The sequence below is a fragment of the Rhinopithecus roxellana genome, chromosome 16 (genome assembly GCF_007565055.1).
Source record: "Rhinopithecus roxellana isolate Shanxi Qingling chromosome 16, ASM756505v1, whole genome shotgun sequence".
Taxonomy (NCBI): domain Eukaryota; kingdom Metazoa; phylum Chordata; class Mammalia; order Primates; family Cercopithecidae; genus Rhinopithecus; species Rhinopithecus roxellana.
In genome coordinates, this window is record NC_044564.1 from 51,460,943 (window position 1) to 51,473,434 (window position 12,492).

The window sequence follows — 12,492 nt, forward strand, 5'->3', positions numbered from 1 at the left end:
AACTGGGTAATTTAAAAAGAAAAGGAATTTGTTTTTTACAGTTATGAAGGCTGAAAAATCCAAAGTTGAGGGCCCACACTTGGTGAGGGCTTTCTTGCTGGCGGGGCCTCTCTGCAGAGTCCTGAGGTGGAGCATGGCGAGCGGCTGAGCATGCTAGCTCAGGTCTCTCTTCCTCTGGTAAAGCCACCAGTTCCCCTCCTGTGACACAGATTAATCCATTAATCTGTGAATGGATTAATCCATCGTGAAGGCAGAGTCCTCATGATTCAATCACGTCTTAAAGGCCCCACTTCCCAACACTGCCACCACGGGGACCAAGCTTCACCATGAGTTTTGAAGGGGACATTCAAGCCACAGCATTCACGAAGCCTCAATTTCATTAGCCAGAAAACGGGAGCAATCGTACTTAACTTCATGTGGCTTGTAGGAAGGTCAGGTGACATGAGACCTGTCAAGCTCTTTTTAGAGTGCCTGGAATACAGTAAGTGCTCAATGAATGTCAGCTATTTTAACTGAGAGAAGGATTAGGTTTTGTTCCTCACGATACAAACCATCATCCTATTTGAACTATCTTGGCCAATCCATTCATTAAGCTATGACAACAGTCTGGTTGGGACATCTTCCCGGTGGATCTCAGGGTTTCTTGGCCTGGCTATTCATGTGTAAGCTTCCACTTTCACTACTGCTTGATGTGCAAGTTTGCAGGGCTCCCTGCTTGCTCAGAGAAGGTGACCATTCCAGATGGTACTCTTCGTTAGCTCAGTAAACATCAAGACTATTAAAAAAAAGTTAAAACTTCCTAGACTTGTCAAATGTATAGAGACAGAAAATAGAATGATGGTTGCCAGGGTCTAGGGATAGAGGGGATGGGGAATTGCTGATTAAAGGGTATAGAGTTTCAGATTTTTTGCAAGAGAAAAGCGTTCTGGAGGTTGGTTGCACAACAATGCGAATGTGCTTAACACTACTGAATTGTGCGCTTAGAAATAGGTAAGATGAGCCGGGTGCAGTGGCTCTCACCTGTAATCCCAGCACTGGGAGGCCAAGGCAGGTGGATTACTTGAGGTCAGGAGTTCAAGACCAGCCTGACCAACATGGTGAAACCCCGTCTCTACTAAAAACGCAAAAAATTAGCCAGGTGTGGTGGTGCATGCCTGTAATCCCAGCTACTTGGGAGGCTGAGGCTAGAGAATTGTTTGAACCTGGGAGGTGGAGGTTGCAGTGAGCTGAGATTGCACTACTGCACTCCAGCCTGGGTGACAGAGTGAGGCTCCTTCTCAGGAAAAAAAAAAAAAAAAAGGAGTAAGATGGTAATTTTATGTTAGTTATATTTGCCACACTTAAAATAAACTCACTTGGTCTGACTCTGTTTTGGAAAGTTTTCCATAGCTACAGTCTTCATGGAACATTTAAAGGGGTTACATTAACAAACTGAAGTGCAAAAGGGATGCTGAGGGAGCCTGTGCACTGTGCCACATAATAGAAATTGTAAGGGTCTGAAAAGGTTTCTATTCAGCATGCACCAATCTTATGACCTTGGAGGACAAGGTACTTAAGCAAGTCTGAATGGTCTCATTGGGAATAAGACATATCTATGGGTCATTGTAAGGACTGGAGATCATGCATATGTGTCCCTTGGCAGAGTTCCTGACCCGTCTGGGGCATATGTGGGGGTGGGCAGCATTTATATTTCACCTTCCTGTTCAAGACAAATGTGAAGAAAATGAGATGGGAAGATGCTTTCTCCACCTTCAAACATTTGAAGAGGAAAGTAAACTTATTCTGTATTGTTCCAGGGGGTAAAACTGGCATCAGAGGGTGAGAGTTATGGGGGGAAGCTTTTGGCCTGGTTTTCTAATGGTCAGACAGGCTTCCTTAGAGTGCAGCAGAAGCCCCTATCCCAGAAGGACTGATGAGAGGCCGAGGCACAGTGAGTCATCAGTGACTGAGAAGGATTTAATGAGAAGTGGAACTCAGTGATTTCAGAGCTGCCTATAATCCTAATTTCTATGAAAGACTTGTGAGAATAAAACTTAAAGGTAAAAATCTTCCCAGAAATCACTGGTCCCCAACCCAAGAGTCAAAGGTGCATGTACACTAACTCTGACTTTTCTGTTGGCAGGAAGGAGATCGCCTTAGTGATGAAGACTTATTCAAGTTTTTAGCTGACTACAAAAGATCTTCGTCCTTACAGAGACGAGTCAAGTCAATTCCAGGTGTGAATGACATCTTTATCCTCTTTAGCTGTGCCCAACTGCTTATCATTAGACACATTCTTTGTCTAATGCCAGAATTTATAAAATCATGTTTGCAGCCATGGGCGGTGGCTCACGCCTGTAATCCCAGCACTTTGGGAGGCTGAGGCAGGCAGATCACGAGGTCAGGAGATCGAAAACATCCTGGCTAACTCAGTGAAACCCCATCTCTACTAAAAATACAAAAGATTAGCGGGGCATGGTGGCAGGCACCTGTAGTCCTAGCTACTCGGGAGGCTGAGGTAGGAGAATGGCATGAACCCGGGAGGCGGAGCTTGCAGTGAGCTGAGATTGCGTCACTGCACTCCAGCCTGGGCAACAGAGCGAGACTCCGTCTTAAAACAATAATAATAATCATCATGTTTGCCAAGTGAAATGTGAGATTTTGTGTTGGGGTTAAGAATCTGAATTGTTCTGTTTTTGGCAAACCTATTAATGTTTTTTAATTTTCTTAAAGGCTTGATTTCGTAAACAAACCTTGTGCTTTAGATCTGGTTTCTCAGATAATGAGATAATTGTTTAAACAGAGGAGCCCCTTTAATCAAATAAAATATTATACTTAGCTTTAAAAAAGTGAATGTGAGATGCTTTGGTAGAAGGCAAAGGCACCTTCCTTATCCTCACTCAGCAGCCCTGGAGGTACTTCTGTAGCATCCTCAGGCCCACGGAAGCCAGTTTGGTTTTTTTTGTTTTTGTTTTTGTTTTTGTTTTTTTTGAGATGGAGTCTCGCTCTGTCACCAGGCTGCAGTACAATGGCACAATCTCAGCTCACTCCAACCTCTGCCGCCTGGGTTCAAGTGATTCTCTTGCCTCAGCCTCCCGAGTAGCTGGTACTATAGGCGCCCACCACCACGCCTGGTTAATTTTTTGTATTTTTAGTAGAGACTGGGGTTCACCCTGTTGGCCAGGATGGTCTCAATCTCTTGACCTCGTGATCCACCTGCCTCAGCCTCCCAAAGCGCTGGGATTACAGGCGTGAGCCACTATGTCCAGCTGGAAGCCAGTTTTAAAACTCCCAATTTTTACTGCTAGCAATGCAGGGAAGTTACTTAACTATGTAAAATTATACTGTGGTAATTCAGGAAAGAACTTTAAAAATCCTCTAATCCATTCCTTCTCATTTTACAATTTCTTGCTTTATATTTTATTTTATAGAGGCTAAATCTCAAAGGTTATCATGACACACTTTTTTCAAACTGTAGGAAATTAGCTCCAAAAGTTTTTTATAGTACTGTAGTTTGTTCTTATTTTCATGAAAGAAACACAGTGCAACAATCTTTCTTGATTCCTTCATAACTTGGCAGTTTCTTTACTAGAACATTCCTATTTTCTCTTTTTAGGCTTGCTCAGACTGGAGATTTCTACAGCTCCAGAGATCATCAATTGCTGTCTGACTCCTGAAATGCTGCCCGTGAAACCCTTTCCTGAAAACCGGACACGCCCGCACAAAGAGATTTTGGAATTTCCAACACGAGAAGTATATGTCCCTCATACAGTGTACAGGTGAGAAACACAGGTTAAGGCCGGGTGCGGTGGCTCACACCATTATCCCAGCACTTTGGGAGGCCAAGGCAGGAGGATTGCTTGAGCTTAGGAGTTTGAGACCAGCCTGGGCAACATGGCAAAACTCTGTGTCTACAACATATAGAAAAATTAGCTGGGCATGGTGGTGCATGCCTGTAATCCCAGCTATTTGGGAGGCTGAGGCAGGAGAATAGCTTCAACCCAGGAGGCAGAGGTTGCAGTGAGCCAAGATCGCACCACTGCACTCCAGCCTGGGAGACAGAACCAGACTCTGTCTCAAAAAAAAAAAAAAAGAAAAGAAAAGAAAAAGAAAAAGAAAAGCAGGTTCTTGGAAAACCATTGAACTCACATTCTGAGTTTTATTTGAATAATGTTTTCTCATCCTTCAACCTGTCTTCCTACTTCCTAAGTTTTAGGGAAATGAAATGTGGTATTTATGTGATGACAGGTGATTGCCACATCTCTTTCTAAACATAGTTCACCTAATTCTCTTTAATAAGAAAGTGTTACTTCAGATGTAATTGTAGTTTAGGATTATAGTGGACATATGTTTTCCAGAGATTTAAAAAAAAAAAATCTGCTAGTCATTACCTTCGTTTTCCTCTGTGCAGAAGGACATACTAGAAAAAGAGCAATGTGACCAAAATGTGCTAGTTGTCAAAAGACCTAAAGACTAGCTCTTTCCAATAGAATTTACAGCAATAACATAATAGTGGCACACATTCCAAAAGAATTTGTGGCAGTAACAGAAATGTTCTATATGTGTGCCATCAGTACAATAGTCACTAATCACATGTGACTGTTCAACATTTGAAATGTGGCTAGTGCAATGGAGGAACTGAAAAAATAATTTTAATTAATTTTAATTTAAAGTCAAGTAGCTGTATGTGTCCACCATATTGGAGAGTACAGAGCTAGACACTAAAGGCCTAACAGGTTGGGCTGCCTTTGTTTCTGAATTGCATATGGTGGCACCTGACCTATTCCATGTGGTCTGGAAGAAGTGCTTGTCAACACACATCTGCCAAAGGCATTAATGCTCATACAAGTCTTTATTTTGAGAATATTTCCCTTAATGCAGAAAATGATGCTGTCTATAAAAAGCATCTCTTCCCCACCATCCAGAAATAACATTGCTGTTTTCTGTATTTTTATATAAAAGAAATACAGTGGTACTGATTCGGTTGAAGTCTTCTTTATCCCTAGTCTCCAGTCACAGACTTTTACCTCACCTCCTAAACTTTTATCATCAGGAAATTATGTGTGTCCTATTTTTTCTCCTTTTACACACACTTACACACACACACACATCTGTGAACACTCAATGCCATTATCTTTATATTCATTTAAAATTTACACAAATGACTTCACACTCTAGGTCAGGGGTCCCCAACCCCCCGGCCATAGACCATTACTGGTCCTTGGCCTGTGAGGAGCCAGATTGCACAGCAGAACGTGAGCAGTGGGTGAGTGAAGCTTCATTTACAGCCACTCCCCATTGCTTGCATTACCACCTGAGCTCCTCCTCCTGTCAGATCAGTAGTGACATTAGATTCTCACAGGAGCACGAGCCCTATTGTGAACTGCGTATGCGAGGGATCGAGGTTGTGCACTCCTTATGAGAATCTAATGCCTGATAATCTGTGGCTGTCTCCCATCACCTTCACATGGGGCCCTCTGGTTGCAGGAAAACAAGCTCAGGACTCCTAATGATTCTATATTATGATGAGTTATATAATTATTTCATTATAGATTGCAATGTAATAAGAATAGAAATAAAGTACACAATAAATAGCATGTGGTTAAGTCATCCCAAAACCACCCCCATCTCCCACTGCTACCCCAGTCCATGGAAAATTGTCTTCCATGAAACCGGCCTCTGCTGCCAAAAAGGTTGAGGTTTGCTGCTCTAGCTGTTATATTATACTTTGTTTTTGTCACTCAAAAGATTGATTTGTTTTTCTTTTTCCTTTTTCTTTTTTTGTTTGAGTATTACTATGAAGTCATGAGTCATTTTTCTTTCTACTTACCCAGATTTCCACAAATTTTACCAATGCAAACTTTTTAATGGCTTGCATTTTTAGAAATATCAATATTGATTCATATAAAGGTTTGTTATTATTATTATTATTTTTGATATGGAGTCTCGCTCTGTCACCCAGGCTGGAGTGCAGTGGTGTGATCTCGGCTCACTGTGCAACCTCCGCCTCCCGGGTTCAAACGATTCTTCTGCCTCAGCCGCCCGAATAGCTGGGACTACAGGTGCCTGCCACCGCACTCAGTTAATTCTTGTATTTTTAGTAGAGACAGGGTTACACCATCTTGGCCAGGCTGGTCTTGAACTTCTGATCTCGTGATCCACCTGCCTCAGCCTCCCAAAGTGCTGGGATTACAGGCGTGAGCCACCACGCCCATCCTGTTATTTCTTTTAACTGTTGTATAGTATTCCTTTGTGAAAAAGCCATATTTTATTCATTTCCTTGTTGATACGCATTTATGTCTTTTTCAAGTTTTCAGGTCTTACAAACACTATGGAGTAAGACTTTTTGTCTTTGCCCCTCTGTACACATTTGTGAAAGTTTCTTTAAGAAATACACCTAAACGTGAAATTACCAAGTCACAAGCAATATACATTTCAGTCTTAGCTTTCTAAAATTTTACATTTGCAGTCCTAACAGCAGTGTAAGACAATTCCCATTTTCCAGTTCTTCATCCGTACTTTCCAGTAGGACATATGTGGAACTAAAATGCAAAGAACTTCAGAGCTCACCTGATCCAAGCATCCCCACCCTTACATTTCCAGATGCACAAAAATTAAGACCCAGAAAGGATAAGTGAATGGTTCCTTGAGATCAAAAATTACAGTGTGGTGGCCAGATACAGTGGCTCACACTATACCCTGCTGCTTTGGGAGGCTGAGTCTGGAGGATCGCTTGAAGCTAGGAGTTTAAGATCAGCCCAGGCAACATAATGAGACCCCATCTCTACAAAACATTTTTAAAATTACCCAGGTGTGGTATCGTGCGTCTCTGTAGTTCTAGCTACTCAGAAGGCTGAGGCAGAGGATTGTTGAGCCCAGAAATTCGAGGTAACAGTGAGCTATGGTCGTGCCACTCCTCTCCAGATCAAGCAACAGAGTGAGACCCTATCTCTAGAAAAAATAATAGTTTAGAAAATAAAATTATAGTGAGAAATACAAACAGCTATTCACACAGTTAGGAATGGAGAGTTCTTCATTACAGTATTTAGGAAGTGTACACATATTTCCCCATTTAATCCTTCCTGGAGCAGCTCTTCATTTTCAATCCTCATTCCTTACATCTAAACTTAGTCCCCAAGTTTCCCTCCTAGATGAGATAAGCATTCTTAGGATGCAGTAGTTTCAATTCTCTATTCCTTAGAGGAAGATGAAGGCATGAAAATGTTTGCTTATGGATGCTTTGTATCTTTTATACATATATAATGTATAAAATTATACATTATCCCTATAATCCCTATAATCGGGGAAAAAATGCTTGTGGCATTGGAATAGATTTGCACCCAATGAATTCTATAGTTACTCAACTTCCCCTCAGCATTTAATCACCCTCAGGTGGCATTTACAACACTGTCTACTCCTAGCTGCAAACATTATCCCTTAATTACATCACAATGGGACTTAGAATGCATTAGCGCACTGAATGATTCAGAAATGTAGGAGGGCAAAGAAGGACAAGTCTGGACGGTTTACAATGGACCCAACTTGTCATCATGAGAAACAGACCGGCAAATACAGAGTTACTATTCTTGAACTGTACTGGGCACTGTAGGAGTGCCAAGGACACCCCGTTAGAAATGCCGAGGCCACCCTGTTAGAAACCAGGTCTTTACTCTGGGGAATGACGGAAGAGACTTCTCTCTATATGGTTGTGGCCCCTTCTCTTGGCTCCCAGGTCACCATATTTTATAGTCTATTTAAGGAAAGAGAGAGAATGAACTTGGTTCAGAATCTTCATGAACATTTCACAGAATTTAGGAAGCATCTTGTCTAAATCTCTTGTTTTAAATCTTTGGTTTTCTTCTCCAGTTCTTGTGTGCTCTAGAGTGGTTTTGATTCGATTGGTCTTGACAGTTCCCCAGTCCCAGACGAGTGTCCCCTTTCCTGCACCTCCCCCCATCCACGACATGAAAATGGAAATAATCCAGTGAGGTCTGAACCCCAGATAAAATTGGCAAGCTCAGTTTGCCTTGGGTGACCTCACCTTTTCATTTCTGTCCATTTTCCTCTCTTTTTGTTCCTTGCCATCGCCCCATACCTCAAAAAACCTGGGCCTCATGGCTTTTCTATACTGATCCCCAAAATAAAAGTCTCTTTTCAAGCAAAGATCTCTAAACTCATTCGCTATGGTATCGATAACAGGTATGGATTAGTCTTATCAATCCCAAGAGCATTATCATTTTGTGCCGGGTCCGGTGGCTCACGCCTGTAATCCTAGCACTTTCGGAGGCTGAGGCGGGTGAATCACCTGAGTGAGGTCAAGTGTTCGAGACTAGTCTGGCCAACATGGTAAACCCTCGTCTCTACTAAAAATACAAAAAGTAGCTGGGCATGGTGGTGGGTGCCTGTAATCCCAGCTACTCAGGAGGCTGAGGCAGGAGAATCACTTGAACCCAGGAAGCAGAAGTTGCAGTGAGCTGAGATCCCGCCATTGCACTCCAGCCTGGGCAACAGAGCAAAAAACAAAAGAAAAAAGAAAAAAGAAAAAAAAAGCATTATCATTTTGGCAGGGACAGCAGTTCCTATTTCTTAATTGAAGAAATGCAGATGTCTTCTCATTCCAAGAGTCTGTCAGGTAACTTTCACTGTTGATGTTGCTATTTCCATGCCAATCAATAATCCTGGTCATAGTTGTATCCCTTAAAGAAATCAAATAAATGAAAATGAAGATTTGTGGGCCAGATAAATTCAGGGATATTTCTTCGTTTATAGAGGATTCACCTCATGAATTTGAAATATGGCTTGACTTATAAAAAGTTGATCTACCTGGAACTTGTAGACAATACATCTATCGAGCCAAACAATAAATGCTTACACTGAGAAAGCAGGTTTGGGATTTCAAATTCGTGTGCCCTTAACATAAACTGCAGAGCCCCCTTGGGTGGAGGGAACTAATACCTGGTTCTAATGGCAGATGTCATCTGGCCTTGAGTGCCAGTGGTAACCAGAGTCACACATTTGAGGATTTTGGTTTGATGAGGGTTTCAGTTGAACATCACCCGAGTTGAACTCCAGTTATCTTTACCTCTTTTAAAGGAGCAGCTGCCACAGAGCCTCAGATGAAGTTGGCTTGGGATAGACCAGCATTGCCTTCCAGTCCCCAGCCTCACCTTCCTCCCACCTCTTCACTGCCTCTTTTCTTTGCCCTGCCCCTTCAGGTGTCCTATGCGGGGCACTGTGGGGAAAAGAAAGAGAGATCAGCCTGTTACTGTGTCTATATAGAAAGAAGTAGACATAAGAGACTCCATTTTGTTCTGTATTTGAGATGCTGTTAATCTGTGACCCTACCCCCAACCTTGTCCTTGCAATAGACATGTGATGTGGTGACTCAAGGCTTAAAGGATTTTGGGCTGTGCAGGATGTGTCCTTGTTTAACAAGTGCCTAAAGACAGCTTGCTGGTTAAAAGTCATCACCATTCTCTGAATTTCAACTACCCAGGGACACGTACATGGCCAAAGGTCACAGGGACCTCTGCCTAGGAAAGCTAGGTATTGTCCAAGGTTTCTCCCCATGTGATAGTCTGAAACAGTGCTGCTAAAAGGTTTATGGAGATGTCTGCATATGCATCTCAAGGCACAGCATTTTCCTTTGAACTTATTCATGTCACAGAGATCTTTATCCATATGTCTTACTACTAATTTCCTCCCTAAAATGATCCTATTGTCCTGCCACTCCCTTATCTTTAAGATGGTATAGAAAATTATCAATAAATACTAAGGGAACTCAGAGACCTGGTGCCGGCGTGGGTCCTCTGTAAGCTGAGCGCCGGTCCCCTGGGCCCACTTTTTCTTTCTCTATACTTTGTCTCTGTGTCTCATTTCTTTTCTCAAGTCTCTCGTTCCACCTAACGAGAAACGCCCACAGGTGTGGAGGAGCAGGCCACCCCTTCAGGGCACCATTCAAGTTGCATTCTATTGTATTAGGTTGGTGCAAATGTAATTGTGGTAATGTGTGAGTGCTGCCCCGTGTCTCTACCTTATTCAAGTTTCTTCAAGGAACAGCTGTAGATGAGTTCTGGTAGAACTGGGTAGTGCTCCCGGAAGTATCCCCATGGGTCAGTGAGGGTTGGGCATTCATAAAATAAATGCTTGCTCTAACAATAGAGACCAACTTCTAGAGCCAGAAGTGTTCATCCCAGGAATGACCAGGGGCTCCCAAACCAGGGCCTTGGGCCCTCTGCAGTGCCATGTGCAGCCTCTGTGGGTTAGAGGCATGGAGCTAGATCAGGGTCCCCTGAACCAGAGCCAGGCAGGAGGCTCTGAGAAATCAAAAGCAGAAGGACAGCAATTCTGAAAGCGGAGCAGAACAGCTGGAAAAACTGAGTTGATGAAAATGATTATCTAAATCCGAGCTTGGCATTCCTTGCTCTGTGTTCAGATTAAGAAAATACTAGTGGTTTGCCTAGGAACACATTTTCACCAACTCCTGGCTTATTTTCCATGTGGCCCAACAGCTGGTACTAGAGACACCAGCTGCTTTCTGGTGGGGGCAGAATGAAAACAGCATGGGCTGAGGCCAAGGCCCAACAAGGCCTTCAAGGGCATCCTATCCTGAGGCCGCCAGTGGGGTATGTGCAGAGATCACAGGTGCTGAGGTTGTAATGAGCTTGTTAAGCTCCCTGCCGTCCCTTTAACTGGTGATTACAGTAAAGAGAGCCACATAAAGTACATTTTCATCTCTCATTTCAGCCCCCGAGAGCCTCTGAGGTCTTGTTTATCCAATTATCAGACTTGCTGTGGAGGACTGTGCTTGCCGAGAACAAGTATATCAGTTGGAGCATGATTTCTCTGATGGATAATTAGCTGTTTTCAGCACTCCTCCTATTCAACTGAATGTTCTCAGACCAGAAGTCTGATCTGACCTAACAGGGATGTGCTCACTTATCGCAGTGGAGTCTTAAGGAGTACTACACGCCTTCTCTTCTGCGGGGGAAAAAGAATGGCATAGCATGTATGCAGGAGCTGACCGGAAGGAACATCTGCGAGTTATGATTTAGTGACTAGAATTTCTAAGGAAAGAAATGAACCAGAAATAACTCCAAATGAAGTGGTTAGGAAGGGGGGCAGAACATGGGGAGTATCTTTGAAAGGGACTTTATTTCATCCAAGGAAATGGATTCCCAGTTTAAGCCCAGTCAGCTCTATATTAGGAGTGGATCTTCTCAGTGCTGGGCGAAGGAAGGGTGGTTGTGCATCAGAGTTAAGGGTCCAGCCCCACCCTGGAGACTCCCATTCAGGAGGTCTGGGATGGGGCACTGGTGGTCTGACACTCTCTTTTGTTTAAATCAAATCTTCCCCCTCCTTTTCATGGAAGGGAAGCTTCCACCAACCCTTAGTGAGTTCCTCTACTGTGTGGAGTTGTCCATTGCTCCATACCAGGCACAGTGGCTCACACCTGCAATCCCAGCACTTTGGGAGGCCGAGGCGGGAGGATCCATTGAGCCCAGGAGTTCAAGACCAGCCTGGGCAACATAGTGAGACCCTGTCTCTACAACAACAGCAACAAATTAGCCAGGGGTGGGGGTCCGCACCTGCAGTCCCAGTTACTTGGGAGGCTGAGGCAGGAGGATCGCTTAACCTAGGAAGGTCGAGGCTACAGTGAGCCATGATCATGCCCACTGCCCTCCAGCCTGGGCAACTGAGTGAGACACTCTCAAAAAACAGAAAACTCTGTCCTAAGTATAAGATGATTTGGAAGCCCAGTCCTTGGTTTTACTAGGCTTAGCAAGCACTTGCTTATGGAACAGAAGCTTTTATAAACAAACCATTTACTTAGGAAGGGCAATGGCAGCCCAGGCAAAATCTAGTCATTTAAATTAGCCAAGGAATGGAGACAAAGATAAAATGAAATTTCTGGTGCTGGTTGCAGCTTGGTCTCAATAATAAATCAGGAACACAATCCCCGCATTCCTAATGCCTTGCTCCAAAACTCAGCAGTCCTCCTATTTGTAAGAACGAAAAAATTCAGGAGGGAACCAATTGCCTAAGGTTATGACAGCAAAGCTACCGTTCCAGTATAACATTCAACCACTAGAGGGCACAATTCACTCACTTTCTAGATTCAGACACACGACTACCTTTTTTGTTACAAAACATATGAAGTCGTGATTTATGAAAGTAGGACGCATATTTTACTTTTTGCCCTTGAAGTGCAAGACCAAGAAAAACTGAAAAGTATTGCAGCGTCCTACGTGATCACTGTTGTCATTTTTCGCAAAGGATTTTATTCTAGCCTGTCAGTTTCTGCCTCCTTTCATTAGTAAGTCCTGACCTTAGACCTCTGGCATGTTGGGGGAAGGTGTAGTGGGGAGGGGGATCAAGAGATGCATCCCTTAATGTAGCTAGAGATCGAAATCTTATCATTTTGGGGAGAGTTGCTTACTATAAATATTTACACATTCACCAATTCTGCCTCGTATGTAAACCAAAGAATGTGCCGAATTTTCCTAGAATCAT

At 43.2% G+C, this 12,492-nt stretch overlaps 1 protein-coding gene across 3 annotated transcripts in view; it reads left to right on the top strand.

Moving 5' to 3' along the window:
* Positions 1-12,492, top strand: part of DOCK8 (dedicator of cytokinesis 8) — a 239,730-nt gene that overhangs the window by 110,856 nt on the left and 116,382 nt on the right. For all 3 annotated transcript variants that reach the window (XM_030920159.1, XM_030920161.1, XM_030920160.1), the window contains 2 exons: positions 2,123-2,216; positions 3,596-3,758. In XM_030920159.1, the coding sequence (XP_030776019.1) occupies positions 2,123-2,216; positions 3,596-3,758 (257 nt within the window). The remainder of the gene's footprint in view (positions 1-2,122; positions 2,217-3,595; positions 3,759-12,492) is intronic.